The sequence below is a fragment of the Pelodiscus sinensis genome, chromosome 24, assembly GCF_049634645.1.
Source record: "Pelodiscus sinensis isolate JC-2024 chromosome 24, ASM4963464v1, whole genome shotgun sequence".
Lineage (NCBI taxonomy): Eukaryota > Metazoa > Chordata > Testudines > Trionychidae > Pelodiscus > Pelodiscus sinensis.
In genome coordinates, this window is record NC_134734.1 from 8,653,124 (window position 1) to 8,667,635 (window position 14,512).

At 56.3% G+C, this 14,512-nt stretch overlaps 1 protein-coding gene across 4 annotated transcripts in view; it reads left to right on the forward strand.

Annotated features, from left to right (window-relative positions):
- Positions 1-335: 335 nt before the first annotated feature.
- Positions 336-14,512, forward strand: part of LRCH4 (leucine rich repeats and calponin homology domain containing 4) — a 35,154-nt gene continuing 20,977 nt past the window's right edge. The window contains exon 1 of one of the 4 annotated variants that reach the window (XM_075908445.1): positions 336-802. In XM_075908445.1, coding sequence (XP_075764560.1) covers positions 622-802 — 181 coding nt within the window. In that variant the 5' untranslated portion in view covers positions 336-621. Of the gene's footprint in view, positions 803-1,170; positions 1,830-14,512 lie in introns of those variants that run through there. The other 3 variants (XM_075908443.1, XM_075908444.1, XM_075908446.1) reach the window with 3 other exon arrangements.

Sequence of the window (14,512 nt, forward strand, 5' to 3'; positions counted from 1 at the left end):
CGGCCAGATCGTCACTCATTCCGTTTGCCACTGTATGATTGACTGAACCGCTCGAAAGCTACGTCCCCGCCCTCGCGCACCGGCAGTTCAGGCATTCAACTGTTGCCGCCTTTTGACTCAGTCTGAGCTGATGTTAGCGAGGCGCTCGCCTTTTGATTGGGCCTGTCTAGGACTCTCGCTCCGCCCTCTTGAGTTAGATTGACTGAAGCTCGTAGACTCACTTCGCCTTTTACGTTGCCATTAGTTAAGTGGGTGGGCAGAAACGGCTAGTCCGCAATGTGATTGGCTGAGATCTTGAAACGTACAGCTTTCTGCTCTGGGGTTGGTCCAATTGCTCTTACTCCGTAAAACGCCGTGATTGGGCGATAGCCAGGCTGAAACCACGCCCTTTCGTCGATCGGAATGGCTACAGCGTGGCAAGAGCTCCTGCCCCCTAAAGGTCGATTGGCCAGTAATAGCGCTCCGCGAGGCGCCATTGGCCGGGACCCCGCGGGCCTTGCCCCTGTTCGCTAATTGGCCTCCCCGGAGCTCCAGGCCCGCCCCCTTGGCTGAGTCTGGCTCCCCCGCGAGGCCCTGGCCGGTCAGTCCAGCAGCAGCAGCCGCGGTGAGCGGAACCCCCGGATGGCGGCGGGCGAGGCGGAGCCGGCGTTGCCCCCGCCCCCGCCGCCCGGTGGGCCCGGCGCCGAGCGTGCGCTGGAGGAGGCGGCGGCCTCAGGTAGCCTGAGCCTGGCGGGGCGGCGGCTGCGGCTGTTCCCGGGCGGCGCCGCGCGGCGCTGGGACTTGAGCGACACCACGCAGGCTGGTGAGGCCCCGCCCCCTCGCGCCGGGCCCCGCCCCCGCTTCTGTGCCGAGACTCCCCAGGGCCCCGCCCTCAGTGCTCCCCTGTCATCACACTGCCCCGCCCCCAGAGGGAGGCTCCACCCCCTTTCCCTGGTCTGAGACCCCCCCCCCCCCCCCCAGCATCTCCCCTGTCAGCACCTCCCCTCCCCTGCCCAGCCTGGTCTGCAGCCCTGGGGCGAGCCGCGTGCAGCAGCTCCCACACCCCCTTGGCTGCCTTTCCCTGTGTGAGCCCTGCCGGCCTCCGGTCCCCGGAGCTGCCAGGCACAGAGCGGCCCTTTGAGCCCCATTGAACTGCGCCGTTCAGCAACACCACTGCCTCCCACAGCAGCAGGGCGCACCAGAGGGAATGCACAGAACAGGGACCATCAAGTGATCCCTCCCCGTCACCTGTTCCCCGTCCAGCCTGGCTAATAGCCTCCATGAATGTATCGAGTTATGTTTTGAACCTGGTTAGACTAACATCCTCTGGCAGGGAGTTCCACAGACTGACTGTGTTTTCTGAAGAAATACTGCTTTTGGTTTATTTACAACCGGCTACCTATTAATTTCATTTGGTGACCCTTCCTTTCAATACACCGGCCATGATTTTAAATACCTGTATCATATCCCCCTTAGTCTCCTCTTTCCCCAGCTGAAAAGTTCCTATTTTATTGACCTCTCCTCAATGGCACCTGTTCCAAACCCCTGATCATTTTTGTTGCTTTTTTTCTGAACTTTTTCTAATATGGAGCTGGCCCTGGTCTTGTTCCCAACAGGTGCCTCATCCTAGCGAGACCCCCAACTTTGCTTAGTATGAGAGAGGTGTGAATTTGGTTAGACAAGCATCAGACAAGCTTCTTGTGCGAACAAATCAATGTGCAAACGTTGGGTCGCCTGGAAGTGAAACAACTCCAAAATATGTGACTTTGTGGATTATTTATTGGCTGAACTGGGTTGGAGAGAGGTGTTATGGAGATCCTGAGATTGGGGCCATACTGTGCCACTAGCAGGTAAAGGGATTTCCCGTGATCAAGCAGGTATTGAACCTCCTTGTTTTGAATTCCCACACCAGTCCTTGTCCCACCGGACTATCCTTTCTCTTCCCTAGGCTAGTCGCTTGGGTGGCTTGAATGGGTCTGGATTTAAGATGCATTGGAGGGAGGTGGAAATGCAGAGAGGATGTCTGGGGCAGTCCTGTGGGCGGCCAGGGGTAGAGTTGAGGGGTTGAGCGAGGCACAGGAGGGTATCGCCAAGTGATGCCTTGCTTTGTGGGGAGCACCCCATTCAATCTAGCAGAGTGAGGCCCGTGGCCCTATAGGACCAGAGCAGATTTTGTGGGCCTATGTGATTTGCTGTTGGCTTTGTTTACAATACTCCTCCTCAGCTGCTTCCCATGTGGCTGCTTTGCATAACTCTTGCCCCGTTTGTGCTGAGGGCTCTTGGGCCCTGATCCTCAGGCCTTGGGCCTGAGTAGATGACGCTCACGCAGGCTGTAGGATGTGGCCCCTTGGGGGTGGCTGGGCTCAGAATTGCACACAAAGCCTGTTCTGGGAAGTGCTGAGAGTGGCAAGGCTGAGCAGGAGGGACGGAGGAGAAGGCCCTGATGGCTATTCTGAAAGGAACACGGTCACATTCATCATGTTTCCAGCCTATTTTATGTCCTGTTGCTACAAGTAACACATCCATTAATGTAACATTGGTCTGATTCAGTGGAGAGTAAGCCAGGTCTCCTAGTTCTCCCTAGCTCTGGGAGGAGAGTGGGGTTTGTGGGTTAGAGCGGGGGGCTTGGAGCCAGGACTCCTAGATTCTCTCCCTGGCTCTATGAGAGGAGTGGGGGCTGGTAGCCAAGATACCCAGGGTCTCTCCCTGGCTCTGGGTGGGGAGAGGGAGGTTTGGGGTGGGTCAGACCTGGGGGGAGAGGGCTAGGAGCCAGGACTCCTCTACCAAGCTCTACAAAGGGAGTGGGGTGCTGGTATTTAGCGCAGGGGGGCTGGGAGACAGCACGCTTGGGTTCTCTTCTTAGCTTTACCAGAGATTGGTGGGTGAGCTGAGGCCAGTCACTTCCTCTTGCTGTGCAGCAGCGCATTCTGTCAGAGCAGAAGTTGTTCTCTTCCCTTTTCCGAAGAGCTTCACAGTGGATAGATCTCGCCATGTGTCAGAGCTGCATGAGAAGGGGTTTTCTCTCCTTTTTGTTTGGCGCCTCCAGCAGTACCCTGGCCAGTGGCTCTTTTCCTTTCCCTTCCTGCTTCTTGCTAGTTTCTGGCAGTGAGAGCAGTATTGGGACTCAGGGGAGCAGAGTGGCAAACCCCCATGCATGTGGTAGTTGGGGACAGGCATAGGAGCTGAAACTCCTAATGCACTTGGAGAAGATAGTGAGGGCTCCAAGCTAGACTAACATAAGCTGTGTTGCTGCTCCAGAGCTAAGGTGTCTGCAAAGGCACCTAGGGACTAGGGATATTAAATATCAGTTAATTGAATAGTCGTGTAACCTCATGAATCCTTATCGGTTAGTTGACTAGTCTGTAGTCCTTCGGGGTGGGGCTGCCAGCAGTACAGGGTGCCTGGCGGGAGTTAGTCTGTGAGGGGAGCCAGTTTAAAAACCAGCTCTTCTTGCCAACCATCTGCTTGTTGGCCTGTGTTGCTGCTTCTGATAAAGAGGTAGCAGTAAGAAGTGGCAGCAGCCCTTGTCTTGGGCGGGGGGGGCGGGGGTCCTGAGCTCCTGGACCCGGCATGAATCAGAACTGAGTTGGGCTGCGTGCCTGCCTGGCTCCTAATATTCTTTAAATGCAGAGCCACAGTGATGGTAGGTCCTGGACCTGGCGTGGGCCAGAACTGAGCCGGGCTTCTGGTCAGCCTGCTAAAAAATTTACTGGGGGGGAGGAATGTGTGTAATCTATAGCATTAACCTATATGCTTTTGCTTATCAGTTAATCGGTTAATTGACTACATCCCTACCTGAGAGAAACCACCCCTTTCTCTCGTGTCTGTATGAGCAGCTTCCGGCTTTCCGTTGTGTTAGGGAGTGAGATAATACCCTGAGCGCAGAGGGCTGGACTGGTCGACCTCTCAGGGTCCCACGATTCTCCTCTTGGGCCTTGCCCAGCCCACTAGCTGAAGTCCCCTTCATTAAAAGCCTGTGTGTGTTTGACTTGTCCAGAAACTGGTTGAGGCTGCAATTTTGTTCCTCTTCACTCCGCTCTCTCCGTGCCCGCGGCCTGTTGCCAAAACAACAGTAAAGCCACAGAGCTTTGCTGAGTGGCTGGGGGAGTCATGCAGCAAATCCACCAGCTGTCGCAGACTGTAAGGCAAGGCCTGGGGTTTCAGGCTGCAGGGTTTTATCCTGAGCCTGTTGCTTCTAGAAAGGCCCCGGTGGTGTAAAGGAGAACAAGGTCATTTTAGCAGGCAATGGCTTGAAGACGCCTCAGTTTAATGTAATCATAGGCTGCTTTAAAGGTTTGTTTTCTCAACTCGCTGAGTCATGTTTTCGCTCCTTTCTTTTAACTCTTCTCGCCCCCCCCCCCCCCCGAAACGTTCCCAGGCCCAGAGCAGTGAGATCTGCCCTGTTTACCTTGTTCAGAGCAGCTGAGAACCTGGCTGGGGGTGTGTCCGCGCTGCAGGTGCTGGAGGAATGCTGTTGGGTCGCAGTTCCTCTGGTGGGGAAATGGGCAGTGCCAAAAATGAGAGGCCAGGTCCTGGTGATCTTTCTGTCCAGAGTTCACATGCGGCATTGTTATAATCTAGGCCCTATCATGTAAGTAGCTTCCTTCCGGCTCTTCTGTCTAAGCTGGGAAGGGGCTACGAACGAACAGTCCCTGTTGTCCTGCTCTGCCCACAGGATGTGTTTTCTCCCTTTCACCCCATCCACTTTCAGATAGCTGTGCCAGCCATGGCTCCCGGCTCTGCTGCAGGCTGGTGGGGCCTGGAAAGGCAGTGTCACAGTCATAGTGTGCTGCTCGGACATAGATCTCAAAGCACTTGACGGAGGGTTTGTTAGTGGCACAGGTGGGGAAACTGAGGCATGGTGTGATTCAGGGCTGGAAGAAGGGTGGCTGATTCTTGAAAGTGTTCCGTGTGGGGGGAGCATTCTCCCTGCCCCTGGCTGCCCCAGTGTTGTAGGGAAAGTCCCTTGCTCTGATGGGTGGGTGCATGGGAAAGCTCTGCAGTGGCAGATTGTGTTGGATCCAGACAAGCCTGGCTCTTCTGCTTCCTGTCCTTGCTCCGGACACCTGGGAGTCCTGGGGGAGTTGGTGAGGCTGGAGGAATGGCAGAGAGCCCAACTCAGCCTCCCTCTTGAGAAGGAGACTGTCATTTTCCTGCAGAGGGGGGATTCGTGGCCAGCTGCTGGGCTCTCTGATGGGGCTACGAAGCCTTCATCTTGCTCCCAGCTGGTCTGGAAGGACCATTCCATGCTATCTGCTCCATCCACCAGCAGCATGAGCCTTGGAGAAAGTGGTAGGAACCCCTGGTAACTGGTGTGGGGTCATCTGCCCTCCTGTCTGACCCTGACTCTATGGCCCCAAGGGACAAGGGGCCATGTGTCTGCTTTGGCTCTATCACCCCATAGCTGGAGTAGCTCCAGGAGGTAGGGCAGGGCAGGGCTATAACTCGTACCTGTGGGGAAACTGAGACAGCTTCGCTCAAGGTCATTTGCTGGAGCCCCTGGGTCTCTGCCTGCTACATCATTCTTCTTCAAGCTAAGCCCCCACTTACTGACATACACCCAAGGGAAACTGAGGCACAAAGGGACATGACTTCCCCATATCTGCTCTCTGTGGCAGTCAGAGCCATGCTTTCCTGCAGATTGCAGGGGGATCATGTGTAGGGTATGGCCAGCTCCCATATGGGTGAGTTATTGCAATAATATGGCGGCTGCACAAGCTGGGAAGCTGCCAGCTACATCCCACCATGCACTGAGAGAGAATTGTGGCAAGTGAGACTTCAGCTGTGCTTTGAGGATCTCTGGGGCCAGCCTGAGTCTTGCCCGTGACCCAGAGGCCCCACTGCTGCCCAGCAGCAGGTGAGTCATTTGTCCAGTGACTTCGGCTTTTCCTCTGGGAGATCAGCTGGGCTGTGAGCCGGCACATTTCAGATCCCATGCCTGGAGCACTGGGGAGAGGGAGTGCTGTTCTCTAACCCCCCCCGCCTTTCCACTCCCCCGCAAGCTGGGCTTGGGCGGGATGGCCTCTAGGAGCTTAATAAGACCTTGGGCTCCAGTGCACTCCATCTGTCATTGCTACAGCTTGACCCTGAATCCCCTCCATGGGGCACAAAGCAGCATCTCCCCCTGTGCTACTGCTGGCTTGGATCTGGTTGTTTAGCCATGGGGCTGGCATCTCTTCCTGTAGGAGCTCAGAGCCCCACCTGCACGAAGCATCACCCCCACCAGAGGAAGTATCTGTTTCAGATGGGGAAACTGAGTCACAGATTTTCTGTCACCTCGGCCAGGTCACTTAGGCTGTACTTGTGTGGCAGAAGCACCTGCTGATCCCAGGATGCCCAGGCTCTAGGTGCTAGGCTGTGATGTGAAATCTTTCCAAATATGGGCCTCTTCAACCCACCTGAGAACAGTCAAGCCAGGCCTAGCAGGTGGGCGCTAAAGCCAGACCTGTTCTAGTGGAAAACACACTCATTTTTTCCAGAGAGGGCAACTAATCAGGGAGCAAACTCCCAAGGGAAGTGGCCGATTCTCCATTTTCAGATGGCATCCGACCCAGCCTTTCCTGGAGAGGCGTTTACCCAGCACGACCAACTGGGCTCCTTGTGGGGGAACCAGGAAAGTGTGGTAATGCGCTGAAGTACTGTAAAGGCTCTGAGGGTTCTTTCAGCCATCACCTCACTGAAGAAGTGGGCAGAGACACTGGGCCATAGGGCACTTCACAGGGCTCTGGACCACACTGTGTGCAGCAGTGCTTAGAAAACTCATGTCAGTTTCTCCTGGCTTTGGAGGGCCCTTGTGCAAGGTTAGCTAATAGCCAAGCATTTGGGGAGCACCTGGCTCCGTCCCGGCCAGTTTGTTGGAGCTTCCCTGTTTTCTTGGGATCCTCTTCTGTTTGTTGTTAGGCTGGGAAGGTTACACTTGTTATCAGTCAACGCTGGTTTCCCTGGCCACGCCCACATGGCAGGAAACCTAGTCCAGCCACAACTGAAATGTACAGGTAGGCAAAGGAAGGAAACGGCGGCTTGAGAACTTACTAGTCCAAGCCCAGGCTTGTGGACATGGGAAGTAGTTTAGCTACCGATGGGCTTGACCACTGAAGAGCAGGCGGAGATCCCATGCATGGATCTTGGGCAGTTGGCTTTGTGTGTTTTGACCTGCCCCACTGGGACTTTGTTTTGATGGTTTATGATGTGGTCACTTAGGCAATTGCAGTGGCTTTATTGTTCAGTGATTGGCAAACTAACCCCCAGTGATTCTGCACACCTGGGAAAGGTTATATTAGTAGCTGGAGCAACTGCTTCCAAATGTACTGTGAGTCTTCTCTGTGGGTACTTGTCTTGGGTACCCTATGGAGGTGCTGGCTGACGGCTTGGCTGCCCACCGGGTCTCTGTCAGGCAAGAACTACTCTGTGTGGTCCCCGGGCCTGGCCCTGGTGCTCCCGTGTCGGGCCGGGTTTATAAGGCATTTCTTATTGCTGCTTCCGTCAGCTTCCCCGGGCAGAAGATGAGAGGCTGACCCTGGGCCATTTCCTCTGGTTTTTCAGACCATCTGGTGCTAGCCAAGCAGCCGAGTTCTGTGCTTTCTCAAGCCGACCCTGTAATGCCAGCTCTCAGACCCTCTTACGCCTTCCCTGGCCCGGAGCCCTGCACCTCAGGCAGGCTGGGAACATCTCCCTGCAAGGCTCTGGCCTGCCTTGCAAGAGACAGATGCTTCCCCTCTGGCCTGGGCAACTTGACTGACCGGTGCGGGGGAGGGCGCTTGGAATGGTGCCACATTTCCTGTAGGACCGGAGTTGGGTTTAACTGAACCACTGGGCCGTGTCCTGCCCCTCTCTGCTGGATCAGAGCCAGTCCAGCTCTCCCCGTTAGTGAGTCCCCGGGAGCCTCTGTAAAGCCAGAGTCCGTCCCAGATCAGTTCAGCGGCTTGGTTGTGGGGGCGGCTGTGTGAAACGGGAACTTGGGCACCTTGCGCAACCTGCAATGACTGCGATAGGGCCAGGCTGATGCAACCTTGTGTGGCTCGGGGTGGGGTCAGGCCTTTGGCTGGCGCTGCAGGAGCAGATGTGTTAAAGGGTCATGTTGAGGTGCAACTTTTGAGGCCTGGGGGAGTCTCTTCAGTGAGGAGTTGCCCCCAGCCTGGGTATAGAGCAGGGGCCCCAGGCTGCTTGGGGCCATAGTGAGCCGCCTCTAACTACGTCAAGGGGACAAGCCTCGGAGGGTGCTGTGGCTGGGGATCAGTGGAGAAGGGATTGATCTGGCTCATCCCCTCTCGCCCCCCCCCCCCCCCCCCAGCAGCACGAGTCTGGGCTCAGACACACCAATGCAGTGTAGAAGCTCTTCATGGCAAGAGGGTGGAGCAGAGATGACTAGGAAATCATCCACACCGGGCGCCCTGTCCCTGTGGGCCAGCTGGGAGGCTGGGCTCCCAGCTGTCCCCTCTAGCCTTAGGAGCTGTTATGCCCAGCTGGTGATGCTTCCCCATCCAAGCACCTTCCTCCCTTTGGCTGCTCAGATGAGATGGGGGGGTGTTTCCTTCAGCCCACGGGGGCTTCCCTCCGAGGGAAGCATGTTGAGGGCATCAGGCCTGTCCCAGGCAGGCGGGTTTGGATGTGCCCCACGCCACTTGGAGGAGAAAGCGGGCACCAGTCGAAGTGCTGCCAGACGGCACTGGAGCAGCGCACTGCGCCCTGACAACACTGCTGGCTCGAAAGCCACATCCTGCTGCCTGCTCAGAAACGAAAGTTGCCACAGCTCCCTCTGCGCGTGGCTGTGCAGCTTGGCCGCGCCCTGCCTGGCTCCCAAAGGGACTGGCTGAGAGCGCCTGCACCACCGCCTCCACTCCTGGCCTTGCTGGGGGCCTGAGCATTCCAGGCTCCTGGGTGTCCCAGGCCACATTTGTTCAACCCACCCCAGGAGCAAAAGGGAAGTAACTCCTTGTGTAGACAGGCACTAAGGAGCTTAGCCACTTGGTCCATCCCGGTCCCAACAAGTGGCGACTGGAGGATCAGCTGAGCTGCTTGGGCCAAAAGAGGCTGCTGGCTGGTGACTCTCTGAGCCAAAGATAACCAGGAGCTTGTCAAAGCCGCATGCGGTGGGAAGGAGCGATGAGCCCCTTTCTGGAGTGGAGAGTGATGGGTGAGGACTGGCCACCCCAGGCCTGCTGGCTTCCTTCCGAAATTGGAGGCAGCCAAAGAATGGACCAGATTTGTAGCACCCATTTCTCCCCCTCGTGCCACCCTGGGCTGTGGCTCAGGCCTGCATTTCCTCTAAATCTCCTGCTTAATGTGCAGCGGCGTCCCCTTGCTGGACACAAGAACAATTGCTGCTGCCCGCTCCCTGGTTCTCTAGTCTGTGTGTGCCCATTCTGTGGCTTTTTGCTCACAGCTCCTGTTTTCCTAACCTTGTGCTAGTTTCGAGGCTCCTTGGACTAGTTCCTGTTTGGCCATCACCCCCACGGTGAAGCAAGATGCAGCAGCCCAGGCAGCGTGAAAGTTGGGTACAGAGTGGAAGGAGGCAGCTCTACACAATGCAGCCTTTCTCTGCCATGCAACAACAGGCTATTAAGAGGCGGAAAGGGGAGGCCACTGTTGTTTCTAGGCCTGCGACAAGCAAGCGCCCTACGTATGGAGTCTGGGGGAAAGACCGGTTCTTTGGAGCCATCGTGCAGGCACCACGGGGTCAGGATGCCCTTGATGGGTGAGAGGAGACTGAGAGACAGATGAACACCAAGATGGGTCAGAGAATAAAATAATTTGCAGTCGTGTCCAGGCGTTGTCCTCCCAGGTCCTGATTTCTCCCACCAACAGGCGGCTTGTGGCAAAGCCATTTGGACTGGCTTTGTCTTTTGCATGAGAAATGCTGAATTTGCCGAGTTCCGCCTATCTAGTGAAACCCGGGCCAGAAATTTCTCCCCAGTTCCCCTGTCGTGAGCTCCAAAACGTGTGCTGGGTGAGTGCCTCCCGGGAGCGCACCCATTCTTGGTGTGGCACTGGAACGACTAAGAACCCCCTACCGGCAGATGAATCATCACTTCTCAGTGGAATTTGTCTGGGACTAGTGTCCAGCCCTGCTGTTCACCGCAGCGGTTACTAACGGTTCAGTGGCAAGGAGGAACCCACTCATCGAATATTTGGCTCAACAGTTCTCCTTGGGGCGTTTTTGGAACTTCCTGGCTCCCATTCCCTCCTTACTCTGTCCTACCAAGGGTTGCTGGTGCCCTCTGGCCCATTGTCTGCTCAGAGCGGTGTTTGGGGGTTGGCTTGGCCTGTCTTCGGATGGGGGAGGTGGGTGCCCTGCAGCACAGACAGCTAACCATCGGTGTGCCCTGGGGGTGCTGTCCAGTTCTCCTGCAATATGAGAGTCCCTAGGTGCTGAATGTATGTGCCATGAGCCAGAGTGGATCCTCAGAGGTGCCAAGATCATCTTTGAGAGCTTGGAGCGAATCCCTGATCTCCTGGGACATTGGCACCTTTGCCACCTTTCTGAAGAGCCCAGAAGAAGTGGGTGGGATGAGGGGAGAATTTGGCTGAATTTCCAGCCTTTGAGTTTGTTCTGCATGTTTCAGCCTCATGTAACTCGCAGGCATGTGGAGTGGTGATAAAGCTGGGGTCCCCTCCAGCCGGTTGAGAGAGAAGCTGCCGGAAGGCTTCCCTGCAGGAAGGACTTGGGAGTGGCCAGGGGTTGCTTCTCCCTAGAGCAGGGGTGTGTAAAGAGGGTGGTTCACAGCCATCTTTGAGACAAAGCTGCTGCTGTATCACAAGCTGGCATAGAGCCCTGGGCCCTTACTAGAGTTCCTACGTGCCCTGGGGCATTGGCTGTGGCCATCCTGCCAGTTTGAGCCTCAGTGGCGAGGGGGCAGGGAAATCAGCTGGTTGTGGGAGGAATCAGACCTTGCAGTACACTGTAGCCTGTCTCTCTTGCCCAGAGGGCAGTTATAAACCCTGGGGAGTGAAGTGCACAGAAAGGAGAAACTGAGGCACAAAGGTGTGGTTAATGATTCCTCTAGCCAAGTGACTCTGGCTATGGGACTGCATCTGGGGGTGTGCAGAGAGGCCCACAGCTGGCTTTGGCCCCTAGGACTCCTGCTCTGTCCTCTGACAGAACTGACCCGATGTTCGTTACCTGCAGCTTTGGCTCTACCCCCACCTCCGCATCTGCGCCTTGCCAGCCCCTATGCTTGTCCATCTGGGCCCTTAACTCAGGAGGCTGGCTGGGTGGAGATGGCTGAGCCAGGCGCGGGTGCAGCATGTTGACTCCCTGCCAAGGCCTGGCTTGTGACAGGAAATGAGTTTGTGATTGCACTTGGGTTCTGCCCCAGCCTCGGAGCCTGCATGGGAGAGGTCTAGGTTGGAAATTAGGAAAAACTATTGCCCTACGAGGGTGGTGAAGCACCGGGATGGGTTCCCTAGGGAGGTGGCGGAATCTCCATCCCTAGAAGTTTTTACGTCTCGGCTTGACAAAGCCCTGACTGGGTTGATTTAGTTGGGATTGGTCCTGCCTTGGGCAGGGGACTGGACTCGATGACCTTCTGAGGTCTCTTCCTGCTCTATGGTTCTATGATTATATGCCTCGCTCTGCCCTGCCCTGCCCTGCCCTGCCCTGCCCGGGGCCCGGTACATCAGTGATGCCTTCCTGGGACACAGACCTGCCCCATGCAGCTTGTGGCCTTTGCAGACAAAGGGTAAGGGAGGACTGCGGCTGATGGAGAAACGGAAGCATACAACAGTGGCATGATGTGTTGGGGATGGAGCCTCAGATCTTCGCAGCCCCAACCAGGCTGCAGTGGGGAGGAATTAATCACGATTCCTTATCTCCTATGGCATGTGAACAGTAGCTGCAACATGGAGCTCAATTTAGCCACTAGCTGCAAAGCGTTGGGCATCGCACTGTACCAGGGCCCTAGATTTGTATGGTTAGGCCATCTGCTCAGGCCTCCTGGGTGGCATGGGCTAGAGACTTTGCCTTCTCACCCAAGCAGTATTCCCTGTAAGCGCAGCGCTTGGGCAACCACCCAGGAAAGATTCAAATGCTACCCAGCTGATTAGCAGAGTGCCCACAGCTGGAAGGGTGCATTTCTCCTGGTGGTGCACATCTGCACATGCCTTGGTGCACAGAACAAAATGTATTCCACCCACAGATGGAAAAAATTGAAGGGAATACTGCCTGAGCCCAGCTGTGTTTAGCCTCACTCAGCATGAGGCATTTCTCCCTTTCTGGAATAGGTTTATGCTGCCGTGTGCTTGCTGTCTGTGACACCTTGCAGCTGCAGATCTGACAAGAGGCCTGGCTTGTGTTTGCAGAGGGGGAAATTGAGGCACCGGGCCAAAGTTGAGAGACAGCTGAAGTAGAGCTAAGATGACACTCCTGCTCTAACCGTTCAGTTGTGCTGCCTTTCCCTGTGCCCCACAGACCCCAAAAAGGGACCTCCTACTCTTCTCTGGTGAGCAATTTATGGGCCAATTTACAGGCCACTCTTACAGGAGCAGCAGGAATGCAATCTGTGGCTCTCAGATCGGGTTATTTTTAGGTGGGTCTGTAGCATGGGGAGGGCCGCAGGGGACATGTCACTTCAAATGCAGAAACCCCCTCCCCCTGCTCAGCTGTTCTCTGGCCAGTCTGGGCAGGAACCAGCCATTTTAACTGTTTGTTCTCCCCTCGCATGAGGCTCTGGGCTGCACCCCTGCCAAGGTCCAGCCACCGGGGGGCAGTGAGAAGACGCCTTCTGAGTGCGGCCTGCATGGGGCGCTAGGCCCAGCAGTGGGGAGCACAGCTTGGGACTGGTGGGTTGGAGGCCAACTTAGCCGGCTCTCAGAGGACTGGGGATCCACTTTCCAGTGGGACACATCTCCCTCCAGGGCCTTGAGACAGCTGGGAAGCTTTGTAAGTGGGAAAAATCTGCTTCAATTCCCACTCCAGGGCTTCCAGGAAAGGCTTCCCCCACCTCTGGCTTGGGAGACATGAGACAAGGTGTTGTGCCCCATTTTCCAGTGGCCACATGCTTCCCTGCCCTCCCCCCAAACCAACCAGTCCAGGATGGGAGCTGGCTATACCCCATTGCCTGCCTGTCCCCCAAGCCAGCCAGTCACAGCCCTGGGGCCGGATGGGAGCTAGGGCTCCCTACTAGGGACAAGCCATTTTTTCCTCTCGAGCCAGCCAGCTGGCGGGTCTAAGCTCCCTTGATACTCATGCTAACTCTCCCCCTTTCCACACATGCTGGCAGGTTATTTATGGCCCCAGCAGAATATCTCACCTGTGGCTCCTCCCCAGCGGAATGCGGAGAGCTGCCCCGTCCCACTCTCACCCGAGAAGGGGAACATCTGCTTTTTATTTTTAGCTGCAGGCTGGCGTTTCAGTTGATCGAGCCCAAGGCCAGCTCTGCTGCTTTGCTTTGCTTTTACCTTCTCCCCTGTGCTGTTCTGGGAGCGGCTGCACAGACCATGTCTTGCCTGCAGCACTCCACGGCTGCATCCTATGGTTGCAGGCGATCCCTGGCCCTAGCACTAGACTGCAGATGCACCCAGACAGACACCTACCAAGGGGTGAAGAAAAGGGGTCCTGGGTCGGGTGGCATGCTCCAATTCCTGGCTGCCCATTGCCTGTGCCCGGCCGTTTCATGCTCATAAGTGAGCTCTGTCTTCAAACCCCTCCAGCCATTTGCCCCCTGCCATTCTTATGGGGGCTGGGCCTGCACTCTTCTCATCCAGTAGTTCGCCTCTCCTGGTCCTGGCCCCTCTCGGCCTTTGGTAGCCAGCCACGCTCACAGCCGCCTCAGTTGGCTCAGTTGTTTGCTCACTGAGCCCTTGTTGGCCTCCTTGCTCCTGGCCATGGGCAAAGGATTGGAAGAATGGCTGATACAGAGGCTGCAGCATCTCTGGCCTGCACGTTGTTTCCTCTTCACCAGTCAAGGGGCTGCTCTCTGAATTCACCCAGTTGCTTCCTCCTTCGGTGGTTGTGGGCTGGGAGGCCATGGGCATGCCGGGATTGCTTCCCTTCCATGGCTGCACCTCGGGAATGGAGCAAATAGGGTTACCCTTGGCTTAGCTCCTGGGCCTACCCATGCTGCACTGGAGCAGGTCTGGGCGACCCTCCCCCAAGGGGCTGGTGGGGTCATCTGGGAAGCTGCATGAGGGTGTAACTTTATGGGCCCTCCCCACTTGAAGCTGTTAATACCCAAGAGAGTGGAATCTCCCAGTCCAATTCCAGTTTGTACCTCCCATCCCCTGGAGTGTCATGTGCCACTTGCCAGTATTCGGGGCCAGGCTGGGCGGCTCTCGTGGGGCGAGAAATTGATGCTACCAATCCAGCCTCATCCTGGCACAGACTTGTTTGGTCACAAAACATCTGCACAGCCCCCATTTCCCAACTGCAGCAAACCCAGCCAGCAGCAGGTGACTTCTGTCTGACCAAATTCCCGCGCTTGCCTATCCTGCTGGTTCTGTGCCCAAGAAGCCTGGTCTTGATGCTCTCCCAACTCCTTCTCCAGCCATCCTGCCCCCATCACACCCAGTCTGCAGCTGACCTCTTAGCCAGATCCAA